Raw genomic sequence first — 18,894 nt, 5'->3', positions numbered from 1 at the left:
GCTATTCCTTCTTCCTGGGGTGCGATACTTCTTATAAAATAGAAATGTGTCATTATGTAATGTGTATATATAATATATAATGTAATAAACATGTTTTTTTACTAATTTGCTCTATAAAAGCTGTGCAACCCCCCCCCCCCCCCCCCCCCCCCCCCCCCCTTCAATTCTTTGCATATTACATTCTGGGCATTATGCTGCAGTATTTCATGTTAGAAGGAATTGGTTTGTAGAATCTCCTCTTCACATTTCTTAGAAAACATTAGGTTTATTTGTCAGGATGAGAAAGAAAGTTTTTGTAGACAAAGGAACAACAGTGCAGGAAGGCCGTTCGCGGCTAAGGTGAAACCAACCGTGAAATAGGTGTAGAACTTTAGATTACAGCAACTCTGCAGTAGTGATATTGAGATGACCAGAGTGAAAGAACAGAAACAAACCAAATAAAAAGAATGAGAGCTCAACACTCAGCACAGGCAGGTGTTGGTTTGGGGGTGTAATGAAAGGAGTGAATGGGAAAAGTAGTTTTCAGTTAAGGGGGCTTTCTTCTCCCCTGAAAATACCATTTATCTTTCTAGGGGCCTACATTTGTCTTCAAGAAACAATACACACTCTATTTCCTCTGTAGAGTAATCAGGAATGTGAGTTATTGATTCCTTCTCACCGGTCTGTACGCTGGAAAATTGCTTTGTAGTTCCGGACTGAGAATGACACATGGGTTTCAGCCCGGAGTCCCTCAAGCATCACAACCCATTTCAACCCCCCCTCTAAAAGTCAGTTATTCTATCAATACCAGTAATGGAAATGTAGGTTTCAAATGCACTTGCGTATAAGCATACAGCTTTGTCTGTTTTTTCTTTGGATGATAAATGATAGCGGAGGAGCGCTGCGTGATTTGAAAAAAAGAACAAAGGGCCAGAGACTATTTGCAGATTTTTTATTTGATTTACGCAAGTCTCGTAACAGCTAATGGATTCTATAAATTGTCTTCCCAGAAGGATAGCAGCTGAACCACCAAAGAGGAGAACACAGTGGGGATATGGACCACCCTTGTGGTGCGCCCTTGCAAATTACACCTGACGTAAAAACGCAATAGAGACTAAATGATTAATGCAATGGTTGCTATCAGTTAGCACTCTGTACTTTTTAAACTCTTCCCCTAACAGTTGCTTTACGTGGCCGGCACTCTCTTAATGGTTTCTCCCACGATAACATTTCACTCTCCTGGGTAGCGGCCTGCAAAGCTCTCTCAGTAGGAATGCAGAGATAAACTGTGGAGCTAAAGCCATTTTTTTATGGGGATGCTATGTGCCAGCAGCTTGCCTGGCAAAGTATTGTCAATACTTGTGCACGTATATTTTGTAGTGCTTTCTCTCATCTCAAGATTTGCAGTAAGCCCTCTCCAAAGTAGAATATTTACAAAATTGATTTAGATGGGACAGTTATATATGTTGTAAAATGTTGTGTGAAAAGTTGACAATAAATCATACTGTACTAGATATGTTACAGTGCATTCAAGGGTCTATGTAGCCCCAAAGTCTATGATATACAGATTGATTTATACTGGATCAACCAATGAACCCTTGAGTTTAAAATCTTTCATAAGAAGGAAACATGATTCTGTTGCATTATTAGTTGCTCTCAAAGTGGGCCAAGATTAATAAGAAAAAGTGACAATGTATTAACCTTAAACTGTTCCTCTGGCAATTTTAAGACGTTCGCCTGTTTTCTGTATATTACTCAACTGCTCTTTCTCACACCCCTGGTAGAGGCATCTGTCCATTGTGGGGATGTGTGCGTGAGGTTCAGGTCTGCACGGTTCCATGTTTCACTGCTAAACCAGAAACAGCTGGCGAGTCAACCTAGCAGTTTGCACCTGCAGCACCGATTGTTCCCTAATGAAAAGCACACTTGCCATGTACGGTCCCCGGGGAAAGATTTAGTGGAAGAAAGATCTTCGCACCGAGGCAAGGTTGACTCAGTGGATTTACAAGACTGACAAACTTTCAAGACTACATCATTGTTTAGATTGTTAGCCTAGAGCGGCTAGAGGGCTGAACGTTCCTACCGTAGAAGATCTTTTGTGGTGTTTTGCCACACCCTACTTTGAGCTGGGATTCTGTGAACATTTCTACTTCCCTTGTGCTTGTGTGAAAGGTTTATGATATGTATATAAGTCTTCCTCCACGCTTGTCCACCTGAGACTCCTGAAACATCCTCTGATTTGTACACAAACTACAATTTCTAGAGCTCAGTAGTATTACAAACTTCAAAAGATATAATTCCTTGCATTCACATTTTTTTTTAAGTGTCATATCACTTCGGGCCAGGGCCGGCCCTAACCTTTTGGGGGCCTTTGCCATGGAGCTGAGAGAAGATTTTGCAATTATAGCACATTTCATGCAATTCTACTCGTTTTGCCATCAGGTGGAGGGACAAATGTGCAGTTTTACAGATCATTTCCTGCAGTTCTACATATTTTACCATGACTTATGCCATGTTGATATGATATCTGAGTGAGAGTGACTAACAAAATCAATTGGGGCCTGTCACGCTAAACAATGTCCCCCAGACAAAAAAAGTGTTGTCATCCCCTGCATCACAATGGGATTCGATAAACTATTAGCGTCCGTTGCTATATCAATGGTATGATGACCTAATGCTTCATTTTTTTTTAGATCATTACCGCCTAAATGGCGTTATTTTCGGCACGCTATACAAACAAAGTTGATTTCCACAAGACAATTGCCGTTTAAACTTGTTTTGTTTAGCCAATAAGATGCAAACATTACTTCTAGCTACTTTTGTGTACCTTGTTAACATTATATTAATATTATTTCAGTAGTCCTCTATTATGATAAAATATAGATATATATATCTATCTCGCATAGTTCAATAGTACACCCTTGTGGTTGAATATATATATGTAGCTATTGTAGGTCCTAGGATACAACAATGAATAATGTAGAACAAATAAATACCATCAAGGGATACCTTACAATTTATAACAACAAACACCTTGTGAAACAGCTGCGAAAACCAACCTGGCCATTTTTAAGATTTAAATATAAAAATGCTGATATTTTTTGGGTACAGCTGTCATTCATTTATTTTCACCACATTTTTTGGAACACTCACATGGCAGTCATAGACTGAAATAGTGAATTCTGGTGTGTGGAATAGAGAGGAGGTGGGTGCTGTGTGGGTGGGAGGTTCTGCCTGTCACTTGTTCTCAACAGGCATCCAGTCTCAGAAGGGGGACTTGAAAAGGGAGACTACAAAGTCCAGGCACTGAGTGTTTGCAGTGCTAGTGTTTTGAGTTCATCTGTGTATCTCACATATTATGTGCCCAGTATGATGGAGCAAGAAAACTTTCTTAGCAGGTAATGACAACGGTAGCTGTGGATGTAATGAAAAGTTGTAGGGTGGTTGGTAATGAAGGACATCAGCTGGATCCACGTCTGGGCGTTAGGCAGAACCCCTAGGTCCTGGAGAACAGGAGCAGAGTAAAAGGAACAGAGTAGGAGACAGAGACATAAACAAGCAAACACACAGGTTACATTTAATGTGATGGATTAGTGTAGTGTTACAAATGGAAGATATGTAATCTTTAACCCTTTTTGAAGGTATGTCCTACCTCAAGCTGGTTCCCCGCCTGCTCAGAGCACAGAGAATCAGACTGATACAAACTAAATGGCTCTGTTGGTTGAGATACCTCCTGGGTATTGATAATCGATTGCCCTAAAGTCATTTGGAGAGGTAAATTAAGGAGTGACATTTTTAAAGCTTTCTCAAATGTCAAGCAAAGCTTAACATATTTTGTCTCATGGGCTTCGCCCGAAGTGTAGGGCGTCAGGGCTTTCAGTGGTCGACCGTCCATCCACTCCAACTGGAGAAGATTGCTGGCTTCCGCCGAGTTAACCCTAGGAAGACGAAGACAAAATAATCAGTGTCGGGGAAACTACAACTTCAGGTTGTTTTGTGTGCAAATGCAACTAGTTATTATCCGAGATGTTTATATTCACCTTAACAGATGGTGACCCCAGCTAGGAGCGAAAGAGCAGCGAGGTTTCCCAGGTCTCGCCAGTCCTTTCGTCCTTCTACCAAACCAAGTCATTTACCCGGATGTCGAAGCACTTGGTCCCCTTCCTGAATCTCCTCCAGTTGCTCTCCTTCTGTTTCTCCTGCACTTTGTCGATGTACAGTCTGACCTTGATTGATAATAGAAATAAATGCAATTATGTTTCATATTATTTCAAATAAATTTCTTACATATCTTTTGGAGGGCCAGAAAATAAATGAACAGCGGACAATAATTTTTACCTGGTCAAAAACCACCACATCCTTCTCAGCCCGTGCCTGAAGGTGGTCCTCGAAAGCTTTCTGATCTGGTTCGACAACTTCCACCACATCAGGTGGGGTTTCTGTGATCTGAAAGGACGTTATACAAACATATCAATAGACAAACAACACTAAGTCAATCACACATTTGAAAGACTACAGTATATGCAATTATTGTATATACAGTACAATTGCATTGTTTACTTCAGTCTGCTGCAGCTCCCGTCCGCATATCAGGCGATCGGCGAGTACTCTGTGGAGGCCTGGACGCTGCTGTTGTGTGCAAAGAGAATGACCTTCAGGTTGTCCTCTCACCGTTCCTGGTACCCGTCAAGGGACTTGCCCATGGCAGTCTTGAGGGTCTGGTTGGTCCGTTCATCCATAACCTGAAGGAGGGGGTAGGAAAAGGACATCTATTGACAATGTAAAATATTGAAATATGTCTTATGTACCATAAAATAAAATAAAGAAAGAAACAGAATAAAACCAATTACATCCGTACCTTGTTTCACTCAAGATGGCCTCAGGAGAACTGTGGGTGTTGAAGATGTCCATCACCTTGGGAGGTGGCCTCGCCAGTCTTGTCCTTGATTGGCATCATACAAAACAAAAATCAATTTTAGGTTCCAAGCTCCCTTTTTAATAGGTTACAGAAGAGAATTTAGAATTTAAAGCACATTCTCTTCCTTTACTGACCTTAATGGATATTGCTTCCACCCACTTGGTAAAGTGACAGACACTAGCGGTTGCCATTCCTGGATTTAGTGAAGGGTCCGATGAAGTCCACCCCTAACATTTTAAAGTGTTAGAGAGAAGATTATTTTATTCTTACCCGTATCTGTGTCATGCAGTATGCAGATTTTCATATTTGTAAGGATACTAACACACATGCACACACACACACACACATACACACACACAGACACATTCTAAAATAAATAAAGCAACCATTACAAAACAACTTATCAGGGCAAAAATGGTATTGTTACACTTACCGATCATGGTGAAACAACTTTGATGGGCTTCAACTCTGGCGCCACAGTCTTCACCCTCTCAAACTTAACTTCTGGCAGGCTAGACAAGTACTGACCTTTTAGCACAAAGTCACATTGAAACACCGTGTGCTCTCTGATATGACATTCGTTGAAATCACAATCATTTCAGATATAATAGAATGTGATTGATAAACAAAAGGTTATTTCACTTTCCAAGCTGTCCACATCCTTGACAAGCCCACGCCAGAAGAAGCGTAGGTTTATTTTGGCAATCATGCGCTTCATTCTGAATTGGCCAAATGCTTTCGGTCAGCACAGCCTCCTTAATAAAAAAGAACCCTCCTGTGTGGCTGGCCATTCTTCCCTCGTAGGTACATGTAATTGCCTAACAAGTTGGAAGAGAAGAGTTGTTGAAATAGTGATGTCTAAGTCAATTTGCAGTGCTGTCTTTCTCTGTTTCTCTCTCCATCTCTCTCTCTCTGTCTTCCACTCTTTCCCTCTCTCACTTTCATCCTTTCTTTAAAATGTCCCCCCCCCCCCTCTGTCTGTCTGTCTGTCTGTATGTACTGTATATGTCTGTCTAGCAAAGACACATAGTTAAGTGCAGTTGGAATTATCATAATTGCTCACACCTATCTATTTGATTGATCCGGGTTAATTATAGCTAGATACCTCAATATGACAGACATATAACTAACTACATGTATTGCTAGCAACATGTACAGTAGATGACCAACTAGCTAGACGGAGCATGATTGTTGAAAAATGGTTATCTAACAGAAGTAAACTGCTTAACATTACTCTGAATTATGAATTTGTGAATTTCTCTGCCCCCTACAAAACGTGCTTCTCTTGTCGAGATCAGTGGTGCCTTCATGGTATTTTGCTTGGTTTGAAAAATTAATTGGTAACTTGGCCAGGATTACTATAAATTTAGATAGTCTTCCCAGCTAATTTACCAATCTAAAAAACATTAGCTGACATGGGCAAACAAAACGGTCACTGAGTTTATCAAGAAGTGGATAGGAGATATTGTACCCACTGTGACTATTCAAACCTACCCTAACCAGAAACTGTGGATAGATTGCAGCATTCGCATAAAACTGAAAGCACGAAACACTGTATTTAACCATGGCAAGGTGTAGGGGAATATCGCAGAATACAAACAGAGTAGTCGTTCCCTCCGCAAGGCAATCAAACAGGCAAAATGTCAATATCGAGACAAAGTGGAGTCGCAATTCAACGGCTCAGACACAAGACGTAAGTGGCAGGGTTTACAGACAATCGCGGACTACAAAAGGAAAACCAGCCATGTCGCGGACACCGATGTCTTGCTGCCAGACAAGCTAAACACGTTCTTTGCCCGCTTTGAGGACAACTCAGTGCCACCGATGCGGCCAGCTACCAAGGAATGTGGGCTCTCCTTCTCCGTGGCTGATGTGAGTAAAACATTTAAACGTGTTAACCCTCGCAAGGCTGCCGGCCCAGACGGCATCCCTAGTCACATTCTCAGAGCATGCACAGACCAGCTGGCTGGTGTGTTTACGGACATATTAAATCTCTCCCTATCCCAGTCTGCTGTCCCCACAAGCTTCAAGATGGCCATGTTTATTCCTGTACCCAAGAATGCAAAGGGGTAACTGAACTAAATGACTATCGCCCCGTAGCACTCACTTCTGTCAACATGAAATTCTTTGAGAGACTAGTCAAGGAACATAGTATCTCCACCTTACCTGTCACTCTAGAGACACTTCAATTTGCATACCTCCCCAATAGGTCCACAGACGATGTAATCGCCATCACACTGCACACTGCCCTATCCCATCTGGACAAGAGGAATACCTATGTAAGAATGCTGTTCATTGACTACAGCTCAGCATTCCACACCATAGGACCCTTCATTCTCATCATTAAGCTTGAGGCCCTGGGTCTCAAACCCGCCCTGTGCAATTGGGTCCTGGACTTCCTGATGGGCCGCCCCCAGGTGGTGAAGGTAGGAAACAACATCTCCACTTCGCTGATCATCAACACTGGGGCCCCACAAAGGTGCGTGCTCAGCCCCCTCCTGTAGTCCCTGTTCACCCATGACTGTGTGGCCATGCACAACTCAATCATCAAGTTTGCAGACGACACAACAGTAGTAGGCTTGATTACCAACAACGATGAGACAGCCTACAGGGAGGAGATGAGGGCTCTCGGAGAGTGTGGTGTCAGGAAAATGACCTCTCACTCAACGTCAACAAAACAAAGGAGATGATCGTTGACTTCAGGAAACAGCAGAGGGAGCACCCCCTATCAACAGCAGTGGAGAAAGTGAAACGTTTTAAGTTCCTCTGCATACACATCACTAACAAACTGAAACGGTCCACAATGCCTCTTCAACCTCAGGAGGCTGAAGAAATGTGGCTTGTTGCCCAAAAACCCACAAACTTTTTATGCAGAATTGAGACCGTCCTGTCGGGCTGTATCACCGCCTGGTACGGCAACTGTACCACCCACAACCACAGGGCTCTCCAGAGGGTTGTGCGGTCTGCATAACGCATCACCGGGGGCAAACTACCTGCCCTCCAGGACACCTATAGCACCCGATGTCACAGGAAGGCCAAAAAGATCATCAAGGACAACAACCACCCGAGCCACTGATTGTTCACCCCGTTATTATCCAAAAGGCAAGTACAGGTGCATCAAAGCTGGGACCGAGAGACTGAAAACAGCTTCTGTCTCAAGGCCATCAGACTGTTAAACAGCCATCACTAGCACAGAGAGGCTGATGCTTATACAGTATACAGACTTGAAATCATTGGCCACTTTAATAAATGGAACACTAGTCACTTTTCATAATGCCACTTTAATAATGTTTACATATCTTGCATTACTCATCTCATATATGTATATACTGTATTCTATACTATCTATTGCATCTTAACCTGTGTCGCTCTGACATTGCTCATCCATATATTTATACATTCTTATTCCATTCCTTACTTAGATTTGTGTGAATTAGGTTTTTGTTGTGGAATTGTTAGATATTACTTGTTAGATATTGCTGCACTGTCAGAACTAGAAGCACAAGCATTTCGCTACATTCACTACAACATCTGCTAACCATGTGTATGTAACCAATACATTTGATTTGACTGTCAGTAAGAAAAGGGAAAACTGCTGCTGCACCACCAAATGTAGAAATGGTGTATTCTACTATTCTCAACAGTAAGTTCACAAAAAAACATTTAGAAAATGTTGGTCGGGGCCTAGGAAAGAGTTTTCCAAAATCGGTCCTGGGGCCCCCTCTGGGTGCACATTTAGGTTTTTGTCCTAGCTCTATACAGCTGATTAAAATAACCAACTCATCATCAAGCTTGGATTATTTGAATTAGATGTATAGTACTAGTCAAGTCAAACTTTATTTGTCACATGCGCCGAATACAACAAGTGTAGACTTTACCGTGAAATGCTTACTTACAAGCCCTTATAAACCAACAGTGCAGTTCAAGAATAAGACTATATTTACCAAGTAGGCTAAAATAAAAAGAAACACAATAAGAATAACAATAACAAGGCTATATACAGGGGGCACCAGTACCGAGTCAGTGTGCAGGGGGTACAGGCTAGTTGAGGTAATCTGTACATGTAGGTGGGGGCGAAGTGATTATGCATAGGTAACAAACAACAGCGAGTAGCAGCAATGTACAAAAGAGGGAGTCTTTTGGCTTGGGGGTAGAAGCTGTTGAGGAGCCTTTTGGTCCTAGACTTGGCGCTCCGGTACCGCTTGTCGTGCGGTAGCAGAGAAAACAATCTATAACTTGGGTGGCTGGAGTCTCTGACAATTTTATGGGCTTTCCTCTGACACTGGATGGCAGGAAGCTTGGCCCCAGTGATGTACTGGGCCTTACACACTACCCTCTGTAGCGCCTTACGGTCAGATGCCGAGCAGTTGCCATACCAGGCGGTGATGCAACTGGTCAGGATGCTCTCGATGGTGCAGCTGTAGAACCTTTTGAGGATCTGGGGACCCATGCCAAATCTTTTCAGTCTCCTGAGGGGGAAAAGGTTTTGTTGTGCTCTCTTTCCCGACTGTCTTGATATGTTTGGACCATGATAGTTCGTTGGTGATGTGGACACCAAGGAACTTGAAACTATCGACACGCTCCACTACAGCCCCGTCAATGTAATCCATGATCAGCTCCTTAGTCTTGCTCACATTGAGGGAGAGGTTGTTGTCCTGGCACCACATGGCCAGTTCTCTGACCTCCTCCCTATAGGCCGTTTCCTCATTGTTGGTGATCAGGCCTACCACTGTTGTGTCGTCAGCAAACTTACTAGGGCAAAAACCAATACGTGCATCCAGAGGGGCCCCAGGACCAAGTTTGGAAAACAATTGCTTAGGTGACCACCTACGCAGCTTACAGTATACCAAGGGCTGGCCCTGGTTCAAGCAGTGTAGGCATGTGTGTAAAACCCTTGAATTCATTGATATTAAAGTGTATTTGCAGGTAAGCCATGCATTTCTCTATTTCAAGGCATTGATTTGGAAAAGAGGGATTCAATAGCAATGTAGGTTTTTCTTTCATTACATTTCTTTCATCATGAATATTGGCCTTGTTTGATATTCATGGAGAATATTATGAGAAGATAAATTGTTTCATCTTAGATTTCATTGAGCCATGTCACGAGAGAATAACTCCCCTCGATCCAGTGGGGTGTTGCCAGAGAGGTTTGATAGATTGATAGAATAGAAATTGGGTTATGAAGGAAATTAGCAAAACACTACCGAACCACATCAACTTGATCTATGGTACACCAATGAATTGTGATGTATATGTGAAAGATGAAATCACTTTTTTATTGTGGTGAGTTTGGCTCAAGACCTGGGAAGATATTGTATTGCTGTAGATGCATTCAATTAAGTTGATTTGTTGCGGGGGGGGGGGTGGGGGGCGGGTGCAGTTAAATACCCTTTTTAAGCTTTGTTTCATAATGTTCAAGGCTACTTTTTTTAGGTGTTAGTTAGGGTTTTTATATCATGTAATGCGTGACAGGTCTATGGATAAAGACAATTTGATGGAGCTCAGATGTGCTTTGTTCTGAGGCAAGGGGTGGGTGGGGCAGGGGTTAAGGGGTTAAGGTGTTACATTTTCATCTGAGCAGGTCGAGGGATAGTGTGAGGCAGCCAGGTGACTCTGGGGAGCAGAGGAGACACCCTAGTTGAATATTTCATCCTGAGCGATCTTGATGGCGGTGAGAGGGGTCAGCGGTGAAGACCGATGGGAAAGTGCTAAAGTACCGCTCCTTCTGGAGAAAATACAATCTGAGACAAGAACCAGAAAGCCGAGGTATAGATACGTGGAACGAGAGGCGCAATGGAGAAAAAGAGCAGAGAGAGAGGGCGGGAGAAAGAATGGGTTATAAGGAGAGATTGGAGAAATAGAGAGGGAGAGAGAAAATTATCATTATGCTTGCTCTGTATTCATCAAAAGTAGTCCATTCAGGTTCTCTCTCTCGCTCTTTCTCTCGCTCTCTACTTACATTTGAATCATATAACACTCTTATTTAGCGTTACTGACAGTAAGTGCCTGTATCAAGGGGAACAACAGCATAAAACGTACATCCTTTTATGGAATCCAAAACCTCTTAAAACCCCTTAAAAAGCAGTAATATGCACAGGAGCAATATGCATAATGAACCCCCACCCCAGCCTTCTGTGCGGCATATTGAATAAGAAGCCCAATTGAAGAGCTCAACAGTGCCACTGCCCCTTTGCATAGTAATGATAGACACATACACACAAATTCCACTGAGATCCACTAGACCTATTTTCCTCTACACATGATGAAGAAACACACTTGAATCATTTTCAATTTGAGATGCTTCAACCCTAAGGAGGAGAGATAAACAAGTGCAACAATAGAAAGAAAACAGACTGTTCCCTGGGGCTTTTTGAGCCAAGTTAACACTTTGAAGAAGATCAAATTGATCCGCGCACTAACGGAATAATATTGCTATTAGAATATTAAATTGAATCAAGATTCTATGAGTTTCATTCTACTCACGGTCACTGTGAATGTTCCTATCCCGTGACCCACTCAAGTACATTATGGGGAAATTCCTTCTCGTCTCTCTCTCTCTCTCTTCTCCCTCATTCTCCCTATCTCTCCTCCTGTTGCAAACAAATCCATACTACACCAAACATATTAACTTCTCACAGTACATGATTACGAAAAAGTACTCAAAGTTTAACAGTTGTACTAAGACAGTGGGGGAAAATGGATTGATCTTTCTCTACCTCTGTCTTTCAGCATCTTCAGGGGATAAATCCACTAGTCTGTGCGCTCAGTTTACAGCAGACTCTCTTCTCTTCACCCCCCAGACCTCATTGCTTCCTCTCTTCCCCTCTCAAGTTCCTCTCATGTGATAAGGGTGTGCGTTTTTATTAACACCTGGGAAGCTTGTTGTTTCTCATAAGTTATGAGCGTCCCCCGCATTTGACTTGCAAATGTTTTGGTGTGGCAACAATCTATAGCGGCATGGCTGATGATAACTAACTGACTGGCCTAGGCAGCGAGGTAATTGGGAAACGCATAGGACGGAGGATTACTTTTGACAGGTCATTCATCCCACTTTAGTTAATGGTAAGCGTGCCTGGCGGCCGTGAATGGAACATTCAGACCTCACGGTTGGGGCTGGCTCAGTTTGTTGACCAGTCATTCTCCCTCTCTCTCTCATTCTCATTCTCTCTCTCTCTCTCTGATGCCGTCACATTACTGCAGTGGTGGAATCCTAAACAGTAGACTACGAGGACACATAAAGCATAAGTATGTTATTGGGCAGCATTTGAGCTGCTGGCCACAGTATTTTACTAAATGTATAAGAACACAAAATACTATTACTTTGAAAATAATTATGACAATATGCAAAAAGGCTGATCTATGGATTAATTTGACCTAATGTTTTATTCAGTGATATATGGGCATATAGAAAATATAATGTTGATAAATTAACAAACATAGTGCTCAGTGTTTTGTTTGTCCAGTTTATCACAGTTAGGAAGGGAACGTCACCCACACACACACTGCCACTGCGTCTCATCACTGTCTAGTCTTGTTGCATTATCTCCTGCTCTGAGTGAACCGGTCTCACGGCCGACGTGCTGAGCTGTCCGACAGACAGGCTGCTGTCGGCTGTCGGATAGTATCCATTAAACGGCCTGATTATTTCTCTATCGTCAGGGGCGATGGTCCCCTGACATCTCCCCAGCACATCAGCATGAATCACAGAGGACACATGAATGAAAGGAGACACTCGCACGGACAGAGAGAATAAAATAGGGAAAACTACATGTACGTGGGCTTTGATAACAGGCGTGTGACTTAGCATAAAGATGTGAGTGTGGATGGGGAGATATCTCAATTGAAGCCGGCTCCCAGCAGGAGGTTCTCTGTGGAGTATGTGGCGCAGTGGGTGGCTGATGGGAGAGTATGGTGGAGGAATAATGTGTCGCTTGGAATGCAGCTGTGCTGGCTAAGGCCCTGTTCACACTCAAGTGTGAACTGATTTACAACACATTTGTTTAAACGGTTGTGATACAACAGAGCTTTTCCAAAATAATTACACAAGTGCTGTAGAGATACCGCAAAAAAAAATTTTTGCAGACAAGCTCTATCAGGTTGTATCACCATCGTGTCAAATACGTTGTACATCAGTTGTACAACCGGAGTGTGTACGGGGCCTTAGACCGCAGCTGAGTGGTGGAGGACTGTGTAATGGACAGATTTTATACAGTAGATCTAGAAGAGAGTTCTGTGAACGTTATGTGATGAGGCTATGTGAACACACACTGAATATACACCGAAACACACCAAGGTTACTTGTGTGAAGTGCTTCCCTAGTAACTTTGGTGTATCGTGTGTTTATTATTCTAAGTCTACATAGCCCTGTCCCAACATTAATTTGACACTGATTGTGATGGTATTTCTGACACTCGAGCCCAGTGCGTGTTTTAAGTCGAAGGTCATCCTTTTTTCCGTGGCACAGATGTTTCTCACACTCGATATGTTTCCAGCCCTCCATATTAGCCTATTTCCCAGCAGGCTGTAGCTAATGTATCGGTACTGAAGCTCTCCCTGCCAGGGACCTGTGCCAGATTCATGTCATCTTCTCTCCAAAACCTGGGTGAGATTTACAACGGAAGAATGTTGCGTAACACACGTTTCGTCAATTCGCCCACAGTATAGCACTACTCACAAACTTGTGTCGACATTTTATGATTGTGTTAATCCAGTTATGTTCTTGTAGAATGTTCTCTTTTAACAGTATAGTTATAGCCCTGTAGATCTAGATCTATGGACAGGTGGGTTATTTAGCAATGAACCGATGCGTGCGTAACTGTGGAGCACAACAGGCAGGGTTGGCTTAAAATCAAAGGATTGTTGACATGTCAACGATATTTCTTCTCCAAATCTTTATTGGAAACATAAATACATTAGCACAATGAGCACTTATTGTCTCTCAAATACATTGTTACTGTAGTTGGTTAGCTAGCTAGCAAATGTTTGTCACATTAGCATAGACGTGGCAAGAGTCAAAAACACCTCAAAACCAAGTTATCAATAACAAGATGCAACAAGCTGAAACGATCCACCTATGATTCCCCACATGGCAGCTTCTTGTCATTGTTGCTATAGCGATTTGACGGTCCGGAATCAAAACAACACACAGACTTCTGCTGTGGACGCTCGTGCATCGTTTTGTGACATTGTCATCTAACCCGTCTATATACACTACTGTTCAAAAGTTTGAGGTCACTGAGAAATGTGCTTGTTTTTGAAAGAAAAGCATTTAAAATAGCATCAAATTGATCAGAAATACAGTGTAGACATTGTTAATGTTGTAAATGACTATTGTAGCTGGAAACGATATCAACATTGGCGTACAGAGGCCCATTATCAGCAATCATCACTCCTGTGATCCAATGGCACATTCTGTTAGCTAATCCAAATTTAGTTCCTCTGTCCAGTGTCTGTGTTCTTTTGCCCATCTTAATATTTTCTATTTATTGGCCAGTCTGAGAGATGGCTTTTTCTTTGCAACTCTGCATAGAAGGCCAGCATCCCGGAGTCGCCTCTTCACTGTTGACATTGAGACTGGTGTTTTGCGGGTACTATTTAATGAAGCTGCCAGTTGAGGACTTGTGAGGCGTCTGTTTCTCAAACTAGACACTCTAATGTACTTGTGCTCTTGCTCAGTTGTGCACCGGGGCCTCCCACTCCTTTTTCTATTCTGGTTAGAGCCATTTTGCTCTGTTCTGTGAAGGGAGTAGTACACAGCGTTGTACGAGATCTTTAGTTTCTTGGCAATTCCTCGATTGACGAGTTTCAGAAGAAAGTTCTTTGTTTCTGGCCATTTTGAGCCTGTAATCAAACCCACAAATGCTGATGCTCCAGATACTCAACTAGTCTAAAGAAGGCCAGTTTTATTGCTTCTTTAATCAGAACAACAGTTTTCAGCTGTGCAAACATAATTGCAAAAGGGTTTTCTAATGATCAATTAGCCAACATTAACAATGTCTACACTGTATTTTTGATCAATTTGATGTTATTTTAATGGACAAAAAAAACAGCTTTTCTTCCAAAAACAAGGACATTTCTAAGTGACCCCAAACTTGTGAACGGTAGTGTATATCTGACCTCTTTTTTTACACGGACATATTCAAAGCCATTGCTACCCCGCCTGATTACTGTCATTTTAATTCAAAATTCAAGGTTTCAATCCAATTTTACCCAATTAATTTGAGTTTACTGATCTAATGCACATAAAAAAAAATATGTATGAAGTGTTTTATGTATTTGGTATAGAAAGCCAACAGCAGATAGCTCCCCTAATCCAGCTCTAACAATGGAACTTTTCTCTGTTAGATGGCTGTTCACTCCTTTAAACTCGGTCATTAGACAGATTGAGGTGCAAACAATATCAAACGGAGAGAAAGAGGGTGCAGCAACACATGAGAAAGGAAGTAAATGCTTCAACAGAAGTATCTTTTACACCTTCTTCCTGCCCTAAACTTATAGAATTTGATCTATAGACTTTTGTTTTGGGGTACAGCACAACGTTGTTTTGAAATGATCATGCATTGTTGGCTGATGACTATTCAACTTGATTTGAACAATGAAAGACCAAAGAGAGAGTGAACAATTACATTTTATTGTGTCTACTGACTAAGATTAATGTGCAATATGTCTGTGTCTGAGTTGGAAGACAGCTGCTGTAGCTAATATTAAACGTCTAACCCCCGAAGAAGCTCTAAAGCAGGGCTCATCAACTATATTCAGCCGCGGGCCAATCTTTTCTTGAGCGGATGGTCAGGGGGCCGGGAACATAATTACAAATAATTTGTAGACTGCAAATTGACCGCAAGAAGCCCAAACATATATAATATTTGACTAAAACATAATCATTTCAAACCTTGCTTTGTATACGATCACATATATCTCTCTACTATGGAACAGATTTCCAAAAGTAAAATCACTTGTAGCTGATTTGCTGGTGTTTTTACAGTCTTTTGTGTCCAGCAATAGAATAATAAATAATAATACAAATAAATCACCTGTTGCAAGTTAGGGAACCCTGCTCTAAAGCAAATCATTTTCTCTTTCCACCACACCAAGGGATGTAAGGTGGTTGATTTAGAGGTCCGCTCTAACACTGTATCTCACTTAGATTCTATACTCTTCTCCCCCCCCCCCCCCCCCCCAGATGGACCCAGTTCAGAAGGCTGTTATGCATCACACGTTTGGAGTTCCTCCCTTGACCAAGAGAAGACACGTCTCGTGCAGCGTGTGCCAACTGAGATTCAACTCACAGGTGAGTGAGCTTCTGGAGATCACACGGGGTACCAAATGCCCTCGATGAATCCTGCGTTGTGTTGAGTCGTACTGACCTGAATAACAAAGCACGACGGTCCACTCCTACATGTTCGACCCATATTTACAGGATCGCAGAAGATGGTGATGAGGTCATACTTCAAGCAACGTCTTGCTTGAAACAGAAGACATAATGGGCTCATGAATCTTGGAAAGTATATGTAATTTGTTATAAAAGAGGACACATTGCATCCTTAAGTCAGTTGTGGAATAGCACATGATGTCACTCATCTCAAATGAGGATGTGTCCTGAATAATATATCCAGCACAACATGCCATCTCTGTAATCTAGGGCAACTTTCTTGTAACGGCTTTAAAGTTGGAGTAAGCAACTGTTATCTTGCATTAAATTACAGCAGTTGTTTAATAATAAACAAAGTAGTTCTGGTATAACCCTCATTACTAAAATGCATAGAAGCTGAATGTACAATTTCCTTATTCTTACCATCAATACGCATTTTCCTACAATTGAAAACACATTTTTTGAGCCAAGGGTAGTTAATTCAGTAGCATTACAAAATGGCATCGTCATACTTCCTCCTCTAAGGAAGCTAGCTATCTATTCAGGGCCCCAATGTGCTAGTGATTACTCAATGCGACGGTTATTATTTCTTCAGCATTGAGGTCTAGCTCAGGATAATCATCATCCATCCCAGCCATCAATCACAACTCCTGAGCAAACAGATAAAGATGGTGTTTACCTATCAAATCTCCGTGGTGCCGAGATAGGGAGAATACATTTCAGTTTGATGTCACTTGGGCATCAAAAATACTTTATCATCTTTGCAGATTGACTATATAGGAGTTTAAATTGGATGGAGAAACCTGGGGGACTTGGAGGTTGTTTGGGTGGTGGATGGTGCGTGTAGCTTAGCTGACTTTGGTGACGAACGGAATACCTGAAAATTTGAGTGGTGAAAAACAACTAAAATACATATAATATGATTGAATTAAAGCGATCTTTCCATTGTACCATATAATTGGGATCTTCCCACCCAGTTTTCCTCTGCGCTAAGTAAAAAATGCCTCAATAAGCTGACACCGCTCTCAAATATCTTGCTGAAACAGTAGAACAATTTTTTTTACCTTGAGTCATTCTGTAGAGGAGGACGTCTCCTCACATTTCAACCTGAGGAGAGAACTACTGATGTTCTGATTGGTGACCGGTAAAACACAAGCCACAAACACACTCACTACCACCAAACCAGTCTCACACTGTGGAGAACTTCACACTGATTCTTACCATCTCTTGCTTGGCTGTTGACAGACAATGTCAGTCTATAAAAAGGGTCTGAAGTATCTGCTTCTTTCTTCAACTTGCTGCCCTGGATCGATGGATGCATCCTTATGGGTGTCTCCATCTACCAAAGTGTATTTGGATGGAAGCAGTATTGCAGATGAAGCAGTCCCAGCTCTAAACCTGCACTTGGTCATTGGAGTCATCATGGTATTTGGCTTCCTGGGTTGTGTTGGAGCTATTGTTACAAGGTAGGGGTGGTATACAGAAGATATCCCTATTTGGTAAAAGATAAAGTCCATATTATGGCAAGAACAGCTACCATAAACAAAGAGAAACCACAGTCCATCATTACTTTAAGACATGAACGTTAGTCAATCCTGAAGTTAAAGTTGAAAAGTTTCTTGAAGTGCAGTCGCAAAAACCATCAAGCGCTGTGATGAAACTGGCTCTGAGGACCGCCACAGGAAAGGAAGACCCAGAGTTACCTCTGCTGCAGAGGATAAGTTCAATAGAGTTACCAGCCTCAGAAATTGCAGCCCAAATAAATGCTTCACAGAGTTCAAGAAACAGACATGTGGTTTTATTGATCTAATTACACCGCCAGCAATATATTTCCATACAGCCACCCATATACTGAATAGTGACTATAACCCAACCAAAAAATGTCCCCGGTTTGGCTGATCTATATGTTTAGAGTATATTTTAAGAATGACTTAAAGAATGCACAGAACATGAAATATCACACGTGGGAATCCACTTAAATCTTTCTGTGCGATGATTGACTGACTAAATGGCTAATTGACAGTCTTATTTGATAAGATGTCTTTCTCACTTATAGACCATCCAAAAACGGATTGCCTCCTTCCCCACCTTAATCTGGTCTGTGTCAAATCTCAAGTATCGTTAAGGCAATTCTTCCACATCATTGCTCTAATGAAAGATGAATTATGGTCTTGATTACACTAAACACTCATCCATATCACTTGTCTTCTGGCAAAGATCCACTGATGGCTTGGATAACTGGAGCATGACATAAGGAAGCAATATATTGGAAAAAAGATAACATAGACATTAACCAGGTTTCCATCCAACCTTTTTATGGGTGTAAAGAATATGTGGGATAAAAAATGGCGTGACAGGCCTGATGGAAACAGCAAATCTGTCAGAAAACGTTCCAAATTTCAACCAAACAAAATACGCTAGACAAGGTGGGATCTTTTTGTCTCTGTAAAATGAATGATGCAAGAAAGGGCGGTGGAAATGCCTTTATGCGCAAATATTGATAGAATGACCATCATCATATCGAAGTAAATTTGAAGTCATGCGATGATATTGTGTGGCCCTTCCACTACGACTCGTTTAGCAGGCTGTATATTAAGCTACAGATGAAATAAGTTATGATGAACTT

General features: G+C 41.8%; 1 protein-coding gene across 2 annotated transcripts in view; it reads left to right on the top strand.

Moving 5' to 3' along the window:
* The window catches only part of LOC110515569 (zinc finger protein 385D), a 46,795-nt gene that overhangs the window by 11,073 nt on the left and 16,828 nt on the right, over positions 1-18,894 (top strand). For both annotated transcript variants that reach the window (XM_036973300.1, XM_036973309.1), the window contains exon 3: positions 16,080-16,187. In XM_036973300.1, coding sequence (XP_036829195.1) covers positions 16,080-16,187 — 108 coding nt within the window. The remainder of the gene's footprint in view (positions 1-16,079; positions 16,188-18,894) is intronic.

Source organism: Oncorhynchus mykiss, chromosome 3 (assembly GCF_013265735.2).
Source record: "Oncorhynchus mykiss isolate Arlee chromosome 3, USDA_OmykA_1.1, whole genome shotgun sequence".
In the NCBI taxonomy this organism is placed as follows: domain Eukaryota; kingdom Metazoa; phylum Chordata; class Actinopteri; order Salmoniformes; family Salmonidae; genus Oncorhynchus; species Oncorhynchus mykiss.
The sequence above is the reverse complement of the archived record's forward strand: the minus strand, read 5'-3'. Positions and strand labels throughout refer to the sequence as shown.